The 14,209-nt window shown below is 45.4% G+C and overlaps 1 protein-coding gene across 7 annotated transcripts in view; it reads right to left on the reverse strand.

Annotated features, from left to right (window-relative positions):
- The window catches only part of CASZ1 (castor zinc finger 1), a 238,920-nt gene that overhangs the window by 15,118 nt on the left and 209,593 nt on the right, over nt 1-14,209 (reverse strand). For 5 of the 7 annotated variants that reach the window (XM_075437527.1, XM_075437529.1, XM_075437530.1 and 2 more), the window contains exons 9-14: nt 11,931-12,103; nt 10,314-11,182; nt 8,308-8,452; nt 7,034-7,097; nt 4,319-4,479; nt 811-933 (exon numbers count right to left, since the gene is read on the reverse strand). In XM_075437527.1, coding sequence (XP_075293642.1) covers nt 811-933; nt 4,319-4,479; nt 7,034-7,097; nt 8,308-8,452; nt 10,314-11,182; nt 11,931-12,103 — 1,535 coding nt within the window. The remainder of the gene's footprint in view (nt 1-810; nt 934-4,318; nt 4,480-7,033; nt 7,098-8,307; nt 8,453-10,313; nt 11,183-11,930; nt 12,104-14,209) is intronic. The other 2 variants (XM_075437532.1, XM_075437528.1) reach the window with 1 other exon arrangement.

Raw genomic sequence — 14,209 nt, forward strand, 5'->3', positions numbered from 1 at the left:
CCCCTCACTCTAACAGTGGGAGTGTATCTTAAATTTACTCTTCACCCAATAGCCATGTAGAGTTCTGAGCATGCTGTACAGCCTCTGTAATACAGGCCGTATTACCTAGCCAACAGTTCTGGCCACCGAACTCTGGGCTGTCTGCTACTTTCCAAAGCAAGGTGAGATGACAAAGAGTTTACAATACAGAACATGGCAAGGTAAGGAGGAGGCTGCTGTCAAGCCGGACAGTTTGACTGCTTCATTTCAAGATCCTTATCCACATGATGTGAAACTCTTAAACAAAACCATATAAAAGGGCTAGGGAAAACTTGTTAGAAGAGATTTGTCACGACAAGACCAAGAACAATAAAATGCTTTCTCAACTGCAGTGATAGGGAGCTGTCTACTCCACAAAAAGTCCGTATCCTGTGGCAATGGTTGGGTTTACAGGATCCTGTCCCTCCCATACTTTCTTAGTACCTTGTATGGTGTATTTGTGCGCTGTGAGAAATACGGGTCTCCTTGAACACACTGTCTGTCAAGCAGGCTATGGAAAAACACAAATGTCCAATGCTCAGCCTTGCCAACACCTCTTTTTCACAAGTTGAGCACGTTTATTGTGAAACAAATTTAAAGAGGACATAGTGTTCTGCAAAAATTTTAGCTTAGCACATTGACGCAGGAAGCATGTGGATGCCCACACTGCTGCCCTCAGGACTGCCCACGTTCCTGCTCTTGAACAGCTACTCAGTAAGGTCTCTCTCGTCCCGCAGCGTGCGTGCTGCAGAGCTTTCTCCAGGCCTCCCAAGACTCACGCTCTCTACTTACTTGGCGTGCTTGATGGCTCCATCCAGGGTGCTGAAGAGGGCACCGCACTCCTCCACCACGCAGTGGAAATGCACCTTATGGAGAAAGTCGCACTGTGCATCGCAGAAATCCTTGGTACCAAACCTGGCCAAAGCAGAGAAGCAGCCATCTTACAGAAGGCCCCAGAAGAGAAGCAGTGTTGGAAGAGACGTATTTTCTTTGTTTTTCAACTCTACTACCATTCTGTTTTCTAACATCACGGTCCCTGCTGCACAAACTGCACTGCTGGCATTGTTGCTTGATTATTGCCTGTTACATAGACCTGAACAAGCAGAACAAGAACCTAATTTCTCTCCAACTGAACTTGACCGACAAACTGCCATTCACTTTTAGTGGGAGCAAAATACAGAAGTACTCTGAAACAAAAGATAAAAATCTTTAAGTGTTCTTGAGCACCTATCTACAAAAGCCAAGGCTCTGAGGAACGATCAAAGGACAGTAAATTAAGGGCAATCCAGACCAAGAGGACACTGCTGAAACATTACAGGTCGTCTTTTTTTTACTGGCAGTAGCAAAAAGGAAGAAATAACAGTGGTTCAAGGGAATCTAGGTCCAGAATCCACCTGCCCCCCACCTTGAAACAACAGGGTATCACACAGATGGGAGAGAAAAAGTATGGGCTATATAGCAATTACAGACTAGTATGCATAAACACTGAAAAGCACAATCCCTGAAGTACAGAAGAAACACTGCTGCAATGCAAAAACCAGAGGAAAAGCCATCACCCAAGATCTGCCTCTTGTCATCTCGGAGGAAACAGTCAAGAGGGCAAAAACAACTAAGCAGGGTTTTTCACTGCTCATCCACTGCTGAGATTCTCTAAGCTTAGTAAGAGTAGCACAAATACATGTGATTTCAGGCAACTCCAGAATCATAGGGAATCAAGAAATCGAGTAGAAAACACTGGCAGGAAGGATTTTAAACTTAACAGGGGAATCTTGCATAATTAAGATACAACAAACTACTGTTGCTCTGATGAGCAGGAAAGCAAGAAACAAACAGCAGCCTGTATGGTCCCAGGAGGGACCTCTTCCCAGTTTGAGGGTAAGGGAAAAGGAAAAAAAAAACTTGTACTGGAGAAGGAATGTCAGTGGATAGACAATACATGTATTCAGTTAAGGCTTACAGGGAGATGATGAAGGAAAGTAAAGGTGTGGCAAGAGATAAGAAACCAAGTTACTGCAAGCTAAAGGGGTTGTTTTATCAGGGACAAGAGTTACTGTACTTAGAAAGAAGGTCTGATAAAAATGGGAGATGATGAGTCAAAAAACAGTTGCCTTGTAAAATTTGCTTTGGATAGGAAAACTAAAGATAAAGCAGACAATTAGGGATAAAATGAAGACCTTCTAGAAGAGCAGATAAAGCGACTGGTTGGAAAATATAAATATGCACAAATCAGCCAGTCTGGATGATGTATGTCCTGAAGTGCAATGGAAATTAACTCACAAACTGATTGCATTACTATTTGCTATTTTTTAACCCACAGAGAAGAGGGAGGTACTAGGAAATTGGAAAAAAAAAAAAAAAAAATCTAGGTACTGATTCTTTCAAGGAAAAAAAAAAGACAAGTGATCTTTGGCAATTATCATACCTCTAGTCTTAACTTCTCCTTCCAGTAAAGTAATGGAACAAATATTAAGAGGGAGGAGAAAATCATTAAACATCTAGAGGATAAAGGAACCATGAGCAATAAACAGCATCAGGATTATAAAGAATAAATCTTGCCAGACAAATTTAATTGCTTTTTTTGATAGAATTACAAAATTATTGGATGAAGGGATGCAATATATTTGGATTTTAGTAAAGCGTTTTGATACAGTCTCGCATATGCTTAAAATTAATTCAAATTGGCCTGGATGCGAATGCTACCTCATGGCCTGAAAACTGGCTGAAGGACCGTAAACAAAGGCTAATGACAAACAGCAACATATTGAGCTGGGAGGAGGTATCTTGTGAATGCTGCAAGGATGACTTCGGTTAGGTCTGAGCTTATTTAACATCTTCATTAGTAATCTAGGAGAAGGAGTAAACAGCGTGTTAATGAAATGCACAAAAGACACTAAACTGGGAGGAGTTGGCAACACCAGTGCAAGAGGAGAAAAATAACACAGAGCAGCCTTGCAAGACAAGGGAGAAGGTTCAGAATACGAGAGTCGTATTTGGAAACACACAGCTCATACATCTGGGGCCGGGGGGTGTATTTGTATACATAGGGGACTCATGAGAGCAACGTTAAAAGCAAGCCTGTGTAACAGGGGATGGTAAACACGATCCATAAACATTGTGCAGTACAGATGCAAACCAGGCAGCACAACTGTGAGCTGCATAGATGGGGGCAGGAAGCTTGTTCTGTCTGGTGTGGTGATCCAGGAATGGCAGCCCAACTCTGCACCCATTCAGGGCACAGCAAGAAAGACAGCAGCAACGACATGGTCAGCAGGCTGAGGGGACCAGTTTACAAAGTCAGATTAAAGGAGTAAATAAGCTTGGTTAAATGGTATGCTAGAAGTCTGTGACTGAAGGGGGTGAACTTCAGCTGCGGAGAGGAATTATCTGCTGTGGGTCCAGGGGATAGAACCAGGAGAATGGCAACAAAATTACAAAAAGGGAAATTCAGGCAGCGTACCATGAAAAAAATGTGACAGTAGAATAACGCTCCCAGAGAAAAGAAAATAGCCACACTGCTTGGCATAATTACAACTAGGCTGGACAAAATGTAAATAGACTGCAGGAAAGGATCTCGCAATGGCCAGGGGCAGATGGACTAGAAGACTTTCTAGACTTCTCCACTGAAGTCTGTGATTTACAAAGTGTCCACAGGCATTTGTAGGCAACTCTCTGTGTCAGAGCACAAACCTGTATGTGTCTGCCTGGGTGTATCTGTGTATGCTCAAAGCATGTGTCTGGGCATGTATGTGCATGCGTCTGTGTGTGGGTGAGTTTTGTATCTGTTCCATTTTCCTTTCAAGCCTCTTTGTCTACAACAAAACCAGCAGAAGCCATCCCAGATCCCATACCCCTTATACTCCTTAGTTTGTTTCCGTGGCCTATGATCAGTGGAGATGCCACAGCAAGCATTTTAATGCTTCTGTGATCTGTGCACAATGAAATATGGTCCAACAGACGTTCAGTGCCAAGAGCAAGCTGCGGTGGGTCCCCTGGACTTGCAGCCTGGGGACACAGAGAGGAGCCTAAGATGAAGTCTAGTCTAGCAGTACTATGTGAAGATCTGTGCTCGCGGTTGGCTCGCAGGATCCCTTTACAAAGTAAGTCTATGTGGACAGATATTTCTTACAGGACATTAACACCTCCTGTAGCCAGCCAGGGACTGAGGACTAAATGCACTGCGGAAGGTGATCAGCATATCACAGCATTAGGCCTTTACATTCAAGTGTGAACTAGTGAGCCAGATGCTTGCAAAGGAAATAATTTTCCCTTTCCTCTCTTCCCAGCTCCATGCCCTCCTTACCGGCGCAGGTACATCTTCCACGGCTCAGAGAGCTTCTCCTGGACAAGAGCCTTCACTGCCTTGCCCAAGTACTGTGTTGGCTCTCCAGTCCCAGCCTGGTTGCCATCTCCTTCTGTCTTAATGTTCAGCAGGTTGCCAAGGCTGGCACTGGTCTTGGACATCTGGAACAAGAACATAGACACTGCATCAAGCCCAGCACACAGCCATGGACACTGCCAGCTTGGACAGCCGCAGGACTGTCCCACGGAAAGCTGTGTCTTCAAAGATTAAGAGAGAAGACAAGCAGTCTGTGCAGGCACCCTAAACTGCATCAGCAAAACTCAGTAACACCTCACTCTTCTGCATCCTCCACCCAACTATCACAAAGTACTCGGGTGCCCATCTAATATTCGTAGCCCTTGTGTAAAGTAATACAGCATTGTGTCTATTTTATATACGGGGAAACAGAGGAGGAGAGACATACCTTGAGCATGTAAAAGAGGTGCAGGCTTAAACACAACCCTATATAGCTCCTACAAAATGCGGGTCTCTTACTACAGAGCTGGTAAAGATAAAACTGGTAAGCTCTAATTTATTCAGAATCATCCCAGCCACATGGATGTCTCCTTCTTTAAAGTGACTATCAGGTATGTTTGGGGGTGGAAGGGGGGCGTCTCATCCAACTGGGGAGAAATCTGGCTCCACTTAAGTGCCTGGAAAATTCCTACTGACTTCAATAAAGAAATTATGTCACTTCCTGTGCTAAATGGACATATCCTCCACAAACCAGAACTTGGACTCACAATTTGCCTTGTGTGAAAGGCTTCAAATAGATTCTACACAGAGAAAGTTTAGAGATCCAGGCACATGATGTGCAGGACAGAAAACAGAAGTTACTCAAGAGTGCTTAGAGAAAAAATTTCTTTCAGAATAAATGCACAATTTCCCAGACCCTTTCTTGCCTTGTTGTGCTCTCAGTTACCTCCAGTAACACCAGTGAAATTCACAGCACAAATAAAATGCAGGATCGGGCCCAATACTTGCATTATAAGCTCCACCCACTTGAGGATCTTGAAGCCCTTTATAAATATCAGTTAATTAAGCCTGACAGCCCCCCTAAATAAACTGCAGTACGCTACAGGAATCCTGGCTATTTGAGGCTCTCTTAATGCACCCTGAAGGTAAAGCCCCTGCTGCTATGTGGAGACTGCAGCTCTTTATGGCTGGAGTCAGAAATTCAAGTCGTCTTCTTCCACTGGTGTTTGTTGGGCATTCGATTTCTGAAAAGGGTTCTTTTTCCTAGACAAATAACGAAGCATTTCTCCACGAACAGAAATTGTGTGCAGCAAGAGGAAGAAGCAAGCACAATGTGTTCCTGAGCACACTGAGCTTGATTCTGCAATCCTTAGTCTTGGAATAGGCTCCTTCAAATTTATTCTTTGCTGGTTTATGTCATCAGTTAATCCCATTCCTTCTTTAAAAAAGGAACAAACCTGAAGAACTCGTATTTTGTACCTGTGCTACACTTATTTTGCACAACACAAAGAATCTTATGCAGGGCTGCACACAAACAAATGCTTATTTCCAAGCATATGCTTAAATCTCGTATTCTCCTGGAGATTTTCAAGGGAAGTATCTATTGAAACAGAATTTCCCTGAGCTGGGGCCTTCAGAACCCCAGAGAGCAGACTTACTAAACAGATTTACGCACTGGAGAAAGAGCTGTGTATTTGGAATCACTAAAGGGACAATACGCAGGAACAAGTAAGAAGTTAAGTTTAAAGGGAACACCAAAAACTCAGTGTAACAGAGAGCCAATAGAGCAGAAAAGTGGTATAAGGATAAACACAGAAATTAAAAAACACAGAGAAAAAAAGAGTAATGAAATAAGAGAGAAAAGGGGCGAGAGATTACTAGGCAAAGTCACTTTGCCCTCTCTTGAGGGTTATATGGCCTTGATGCATGTAACGCCCAGAGCCAAGGGGACGGCAGTAGTTGTGCCTGTAAAACCTATCACACAGTAGAATATTAAAGCATGGCTCAAAGGCTGCCCTGATCTCTACTGCAGTTGTACACAACAGCAAAATTAATCTTGGTACAGTAGAATTTATCATGTGAAAGGGAAATATATATTTGAGATGATGTATAATTTAAGGAAAAAGTAAGGAAAAAGAAACCGTGCATTATCTGAAATAAATATTAGAGAACATGGTAAAGGGGGCTCTGTTGGACACCATTACTCACACCAGAAAGACAGAAATTGATGGTTTTTGGCTCAAAACTTCTAATTTTTTCTTCTTCTCTTTAATAAAACCAAATGATTCTCCTCCCCCTCCCCCAATGAAAGAAAATGTTTTTAAGCAAATAAACAAAATGAGTAACTATAAAAAGAGAGTGAGAGAGAAGTTGCCAGGTTCTGGAAATAAAAATGAAAAAAAAGGAAAGAAAAAAAAAAATCTTTCAGAGCCCTCCTCTGTCTAGAAAAGATGGAAAAAAAAAAAAAAGGTGTCAGAGGCTGCAATATATTTCTTCAGCCAGTTCATTAAATTAATTCGTAAGCAGTGGCTCTGAAATTATACCCGATGAAAAATGGTCTCAAAATTTAAATGGTACAAACTCATCTTATTAGAGGCAAAACATTAAAAAACAAACGCATCTCTTCCCCCCCTCCCCGCCATTGCAGCTTTAATTTCTCTTGGTGGGGGGAATGAAAGGCGTTTGATGGATGGCTCTTACCTTATTCATAAGCGAGGATAAAAGAGATGAATTTGCCGAGACTGTGTGGCCATTTGATTCATTACTGGAACACACAAACCAACAGGGTTTAGTTAAGATGTGCACAGGGACCGTGAGCACTGAGATTAATCCTTCTCCCTTCAAGCTGCCTCACTCTTCACCTGCTGCATCCGGAGGAAGAGAATGATGCCCACCCTCCCTTGGGCAGCCCAGACTCTTTCACTTGTGATAGCCAAGATGGAGAGAAAGAAGGTCCCAAGTCCGCAGAGTTTAGTTCCTTCAGCTATTGAACAGCCCAGACCTCTTCCTCCAATGTCCACACCATCACGCTCTGTTATTGGCTGACTCACAACCCACCCCATGTTTTACTCCATCCCATCAGAACTTTCAGAATTTGCCACAAAACCAGGTGGGATGCTGGCAGAAGACTGATACTGCCAGGGACACAGGCCCCCTCGGCAGCAGAGAACAAGGCAAGGCATCAACCCTGGCAGCCACAGCTAAGCGTGCTGAAGGCAACCTTAGTACTTCATATGCATCAGTAATAGTTCTAGTTGACTACAAGTGCTGGGGTCCCAACCTGAGGCTTCGTTAAATAAAGCATGGGAAGGCATGTATACAAAGGTCAAAGTGGAGCAGGCTCACTTATCCCCAGTGTCAGTTCCTCTGCAGTTTTTCCGCACAGGACAATCCCCAAACACTCCTATTCTCAGCAGGGATGCTGGACAAGTGGGACACACGCTTTGAGATAGGTGCATTCACGTCTGCGCAAGTGCGAAGATTCACCACCGTAACTAGAGATTAGCACATGCCAGACCCAGACCAGAGTTAGCCCGACAGCCAGTTGTTCTGTGTGTCCAGTTTCTCTGGAAGGTGCCCCTCTTGGACCTCAGTGCCCTATTTGACCAGTGCAAATGCTTCTGCTAAAAGTGTGCTGAGGTGTGGCACTGGAGCAGCCTTCAATCAGCTCTTGATGACAAGAGCACGAATATCTAAGTGAAAGAAGGAGCTTTGGCAGTGGCTCGTTTCTCAGAGGCAAGCACAAGAGGTGAGGCTCTTGTTAAAGAGTCAGTAGGTGCTTGTGAGCCCAAAAACCATCTGGAGAACATACACTAGAAAGACCCTCTCTGCCTCCAGTGTGGGGGCATCCAGCTCAGCCACTGTGTAATTGCCTTTCATCAACATCTTGTGTCCTGTTGTCTTAGAGGTACGGAAACTTCTCCAAGCCCGATGCTGGAGAGAGCTAAGAGTGCCTGCCTGCGCCCTTCTCTCACCCATGCTCCTTGACGCTCAGGTCCAAGCTGTGCTCCTGCAGGGAGTCCTGACTGGTGGTAGATGACGATCCCATGGCCTCCACAGGTTCCTGCTTCACCTGAACTGGATTGAACCGCCCAGGAGCTGCTGGTTGTCCATTCCCTGCTTGAGAAAGACACCGAAATTAAATCCAAAAATTAAACGAAAAATGTAGGTCTAAAACGAGGTTACAATGGCAAATAAGTAAAGTTAAATCGCTAGCACCAGTGCATAAATGGAAAAAGCAAAGAAAAAGTGTGGGGGGAGGGAAGTGCTGGGATTGCTGGTCAGCGTTTATTGCCAAGCTGACATGATGGGTTCTGACGTCCACTCCAGCGTGGAAATTCTTCAAGTGATAATTATTGCAAAATTATGTCAAAGTTGTCCAGGCTGTGGGCCCTTTAAAGGAGAAGGGCGGAAGGAGCGTGGGGGAGACCTGATTCTCTGCACAAACTGTCATAACTAATTTGCGGGGCTGCCTCTTAAGCGTTTATTAAAGACTCTGTTAATGCTGAGGCAATGTGGCAGCTTTCGACTGCTAGTCAAGCCCCCTTTCTCGTCCCCCGTCCCGGCGTTGCCGTAGCGACAGCGATGGCCGCCACTGCGCGTGCCCAGCAGGAGCATCTGCCCTGTCGGGGCGATCGGAGGTGACAGCCAATGGACTGGTTCAGACCGCGCGACCTCCTGCCTCCGCCACCACGCAGTCCCCACAAACAAGGGGACTTCTGTTTTGGGGGGAGGTTTAGTGCTGAGCCCATGAAAGAAAAATTTGAATTAAAGAGAAAAAAGAGGGAAGGGGGGAAACTGGGAGAACAAATTAAAGAAAAAAAAATTAGGAAGAACAGCAAAGAAAAAAGGAGGGAAAAAAGTTGCTGACAGGAACATGTCTGCAGAGCTTTTTTCCACAATCCCCAAGTGACTAAAATATTAATTTACCCTCCGGCAGTACAGCTGACGGCGAGCTGCTTCTCAGACAGCAAGTGGCATTTTATTAAAAAATAAAGGAAAATAGTTCCCTCAATGACCTTTCTCTGCTTTAGGAAACAATTTTTCAAATAATAATTTTTAAAGTATGTGAAAGTTCCCCTCCCTCTTTAATCAGATCGCTGCATCCTCCTCCCTTACTCACTCTTGGGCAGAAGGAACATCGGCAGCACCCCCACACCCACGGACCATCAGCCTGCTCGGGCCTTTCCTCATCCCAGGGAAGAAGGGTGTGGGGCAGCCCAGTGCCTCCCCTCCAGCAGCCCATGCTGCTCCTACTGAACAGTAGGAGATGGTGAAGGCACCCTGTGCTCTTGTGGGAGCCCCGCGTCCCTGAGGGGCGCAGGCCACAACCTGCCCCAGGTCTAGATGGCAGCAGGAAGAGCCCCGGTCTGCCCCAGGGGACTTCTCATTCCTGTCTTGTCCCCCTCCCACCATGCCACTGCCCCTTGCAGTTCAGGGCAAGAACTGAGCAGGAGAAAGGTCCAGTTTGAAGACTGTGCCAACACTATCTCCAAACCAACAGAGCTGGAGCACAGAACCAACCCCCCAGATCAGAAAAACAATTGGCAGTGACCTACAGGATCAACACCACTCAGCCCAGCTAGAACTCGATACAGTCTGCACACGAAGGCCTCCAAATACTGGCCAAGCTTTTTCTTCATTTCCATTTTTAATACAGTGCCTCTCTCTTTCCAGCCTACAGCAAACTAGGCAATGCACATGGCAACACTCTTCCTTCACGTCTGGTAAGAGCCTACTCCATTTGTGGGCAAAGCTGTGTTTCCCATCTCTCTTCTGGCCACGTGGCTATAGCCAGGCTCCACAGAAAACCATGCCAAGGCTGCCCTCTTCAAGCGTCAACTGCACACAACCAAATTACTCTCCCTCCTCCCCACCTCCAGTCCCATGTACATCCAGGTGCCTTCTTATTCACTCCTCTCCAAGTCATCAGGCACTGCTCTTCCTCCCACTGCTAGCACAACTGATGAGGGTAACTCACCTGCTTCAAGAGACACAGAGGGCTTGAGTGCAGCTGCTGCCAGCCTGGCCATCATAGGAGAGATTAATCCCTTGCTAGCAGAGATCCTTTCCATTATAGATGCCGCTGGAGCTGGAGAAGAAGTAGCCGCTGTCTCAACAGATCCTGAAATGGCCTGGGATGAGGAATCCGTAGGAGCAGATGATGTTGGATTGGTGCCAGAAGAACCAGCAGTCATCAGATTAGCTGAGCTGGCGGGAAGTGGTGTAGAGACCCGACTGGGGATGATGGGGAAGAAGGATCCAGCTGTTCCAGGAAGTGCTGAGTTGGAAAGTGCCAGGGCCAAGGGTATATTGCTGGGAAGAGCCTGGGAGAGCAGGCCAGAGATCTTGGTGGCTGGTGTCATGCTGTTGGCAGACTTGCTGGCCTGTGAGGAAGCAAGGTCAGCAGCAGAGGAGGGTGCACCTGGGACTATGAGAGAAACGGAAGACTGTTGACTGGTGGGGGAGGCACTCAGGCTGGAGTTCTTCGAGCTCATAGCAGAGAAGTCAATAAGGTCATCATTACTGGACTCCTCTTGCTCATTATCCTTGGAGCCCAGGAGAGAGGCAGGCAGGCCCAGCACTCCTGAGCTCCGGATGTGCCGGCGCTCATGTTTGCGTTTATGGGAGGTCATCTGGCTGGTGGAGGTGAAGGTGAAGCCACAGCCTGCCCTTATGCAGTGGAAGTGGTTGGTGGCCTTGCTGTAGACACAGCCCTCATACTTGCATTCTTCATACTTGTAGAACTTCTTGAAGCCATCCTTGGCATAGGCATCATCTTTGATGTGGTAGCTCTTGTGCTTCTCAATGTCACACTTGTTCTTGAAGGTGAACGTACACCCAGGTCGCCTGCAAGGGCATTGAGGAGGAGAGGGTGGTTGGCTGTGTGGGCTAGGAGCACAACGCAACTGCTGTCACCTGCCTCCCTCTAGGGTAGAGACAGTATGAGACAACGGCCCTGGCTGCAAAGGGGTTGAGGAGCTTTATGTGGGTTAACCTGTGACACCAAGGCAAGCAAAAATGCTGCCACGTGAGAGCTGCAAAGCTCACGCCACTCTGAGGAACAGGCACAATAACATGGGGATGCAGGCACCCATCACTAAAAGTTCCAGCCAAAACAGCAGCTAAAGGGGACTAAGGTACAAACTGTGCTTTCCTACTCTTTCTGAGAACATAAGAAATCAATAGAAGAGCACTTGTGTACAGAAGGCAGAGTCTGGCCCTGAAAGGGATGAGCTGGCTGACTGTTGGCTAGAGAGAGAACTCTAGCATGGAAGTGCCATTAGCAGTATTTTAATGGCCTACTTCAGCTGAACTCTGAAGAGCACTGTGATCTCTTTCCCACATGATTCTAGGATGTATTTTCTAGCGGGTACCCTTTCCTCAGATCCTACTCCTGCCTTCAGAGTGGTCTGTGGCAAGATCCTGGAAATCACATCTGCCCTGGAGCACAAGTTCTCTCAAGAGCAGTACTGAGAAGGTCACAGCAGAGAAAATCAAGTCCCTGTGTAGACTCCTGAATTTATGATGTGGCAGGAGGCGGCAAACAGACCATGCAACTCTGAGGCAGGATTCCTCCCCTTCCCTGCTGTCTCACCTGCAGTGAAAGTGAGTGGTTTTCTGCCCGTAGAACTGGCATTCCACAGTGCCGCAGTCCTCCGTGGCACGGAACCGCTGAAACCCGTCATTGATGAGCTGCGTGTTCTTCTTGTGAAAGTTCTCATGGGTCATCACGTCAGAGGTGCTTGTATAGACCTTGTTACAACCCACCTACCCCAGACGAAAGCAGGGAGTCGTCAGCACACTGTTTTAACAGCCTACCATTGTTACCAGCAATAATAAACAAATGAGCAGCACATATTCATGTAATAGTTCCATTTGTGCACTTCTCCTAGGAGTATTAAGTCATCACTTTCATTCCCAATCTAAAGACTGATAGAGAAGTTGTGAAAAAACCCACCAACTCTCTGGGCATGAAACAGTAAGAAAAAAAGGGGAGGATGCAAAGGGATGAAAGACCAGCTACAGATAATCATGCCTGCTTAGGGAGGCAGCAAGCAGGGTTCTTGCTCTTAAGGAGAAAAGAACACTGACAAATGCCGTTACTTTTTGTTACCTTGGAGCGACACAGAACGAAGTAGAACTTCCATCTATTGGGGAATACAAAACTGAGTGGGAATGACTGATTTACCTCTTTAGTCCTTCTGGGAGGTAATGCGCAGTGGTGCAACATGAGGCCAATCTTTTGAGCTTGTATTATATGGGTTTCATTCTAGCAAAGCATAAACCCTATGTTCAGCTGATCTTAGCAAACCAGTAACTTTTTTTCCCTGTCAGTGTTCAAGATTACCACTTCAATAATGTTAAACTCGTGCAGCAAATGGGAATGGTGTGACGAGGACGGAATGCCTGAAACCTGCCTTCCTCTGGGTAAAGCGGGCAACTTTGCCATATTGAGTAAAAAAACACTGGAATCTGAAAACGTCCTCATCCCTGCTGAGGGAGGACTTTTTTTTTTCTTTTCTTCTCTAGCACAACGTGTGCCAATGCCTGCACCATCTCAGAAGTGAAGAGAACGAAAACACCACCTCTTAGTTCAGCCCAGGTTGATTCAAACAGGCAATAACAAAACCCATGACAAATACGCAGAAAAAAAAATAAAAAAGGATCTCCAGCTATTTCCAATATAAAAGAGTCTCTCTCTCTCCGCACTGACACCTTGAAAAAAGACAGACCCTGCATGGCATTAAAAAAAAGAATTAAACAAAAACCTCCTTAGGAATAATTTGCAATGTAGCTCTTGGTGCTAAAGCCTAAAAAAATGTCAGTTTATATAAACAACTAACTGAATTTTATCCACACCAATTATGGACATAAAGAAAAAAACCCCATGAGATGGATGGCACAAATTCTGCCATTTAAGCAGTATTTTCTTTAATTGGGAGTTTATATTCAGACACCTTTCCTGTAAGACCCTGCTTACACGGGCATTATTTTACTGGGAGACAGTGGGCACAAGATGGAATTACCCATATATAGTTGTGTAAACGAGGGTCTCTATTCGAACTTGGAGTGACTTAAAGCTGTGAAACACTCCTCATACTCTAAAAAAAAAATCAAACAAAACCCATCCTGCTCAACTGAAGAAACTAAACAATCAATATTATGGAAGCATAACAGAAAATGTCCTCAAGAGAAAGTCACATGAAGTTCCCAATTTATCAAACGTTGTAAGCACACGCTTACACCAACCCCTATTCAGGACAGTACTTGAGTGCATGCCTAACATCCAAGTATGTGCTTAAGCCCCATTGACTTCAGAAAGCTTACCTGACTTCAAGTTAAACATATGCTGAACTCTATCCCAGCAAAGCATTTAAGCATGTGATTAAGGCCTTGTGACTCTATCTGGGGTCTTAAACTGCCAGGATAGGGCAGGAAGTGAGACCTGAGTTTTCAGAACAGAAACGCTTTCACCAAGGGTTGCCCGATTATTCTGTTTGTCACTACAGCACATTCTCATGGCAATGGTTTAGGCCACAATTCTAATGAAGCAAGTACGTATCAAACCCTCTAATCTGAAGAATGATCCGGGTAAGACACAAACAACCTGGTGCATCCACGTCTAAAACTAGTAAAGGCGTCACAGTTACATCTATGCAGCAAGTCCAACCCTGGTTACGCTGCTGTTGAAGCCTGGCTGGCTCTTGAAACAAAGCTCCCAGTCTACACCACAGACAAGTACCACTGGTGAAGGAGATGAAGAACCAGGGGTGTTAAGTCTAGATACGTGACATTAAAGTTTAATTACTTTAGAAATTGATTATGGAGGAAATTAACCCAGTGTTAAAGGGCAGATGTGTCACAGAAAAGTCT

This window comes from Opisthocomus hoazin, chromosome 16, assembly GCF_030867145.1.
Source record: "Opisthocomus hoazin isolate bOpiHoa1 chromosome 16, bOpiHoa1.hap1, whole genome shotgun sequence".
Classification (NCBI taxonomy): Eukaryota; Metazoa; Chordata; class Aves; order Opisthocomiformes; family Opisthocomidae; genus Opisthocomus; species Opisthocomus hoazin.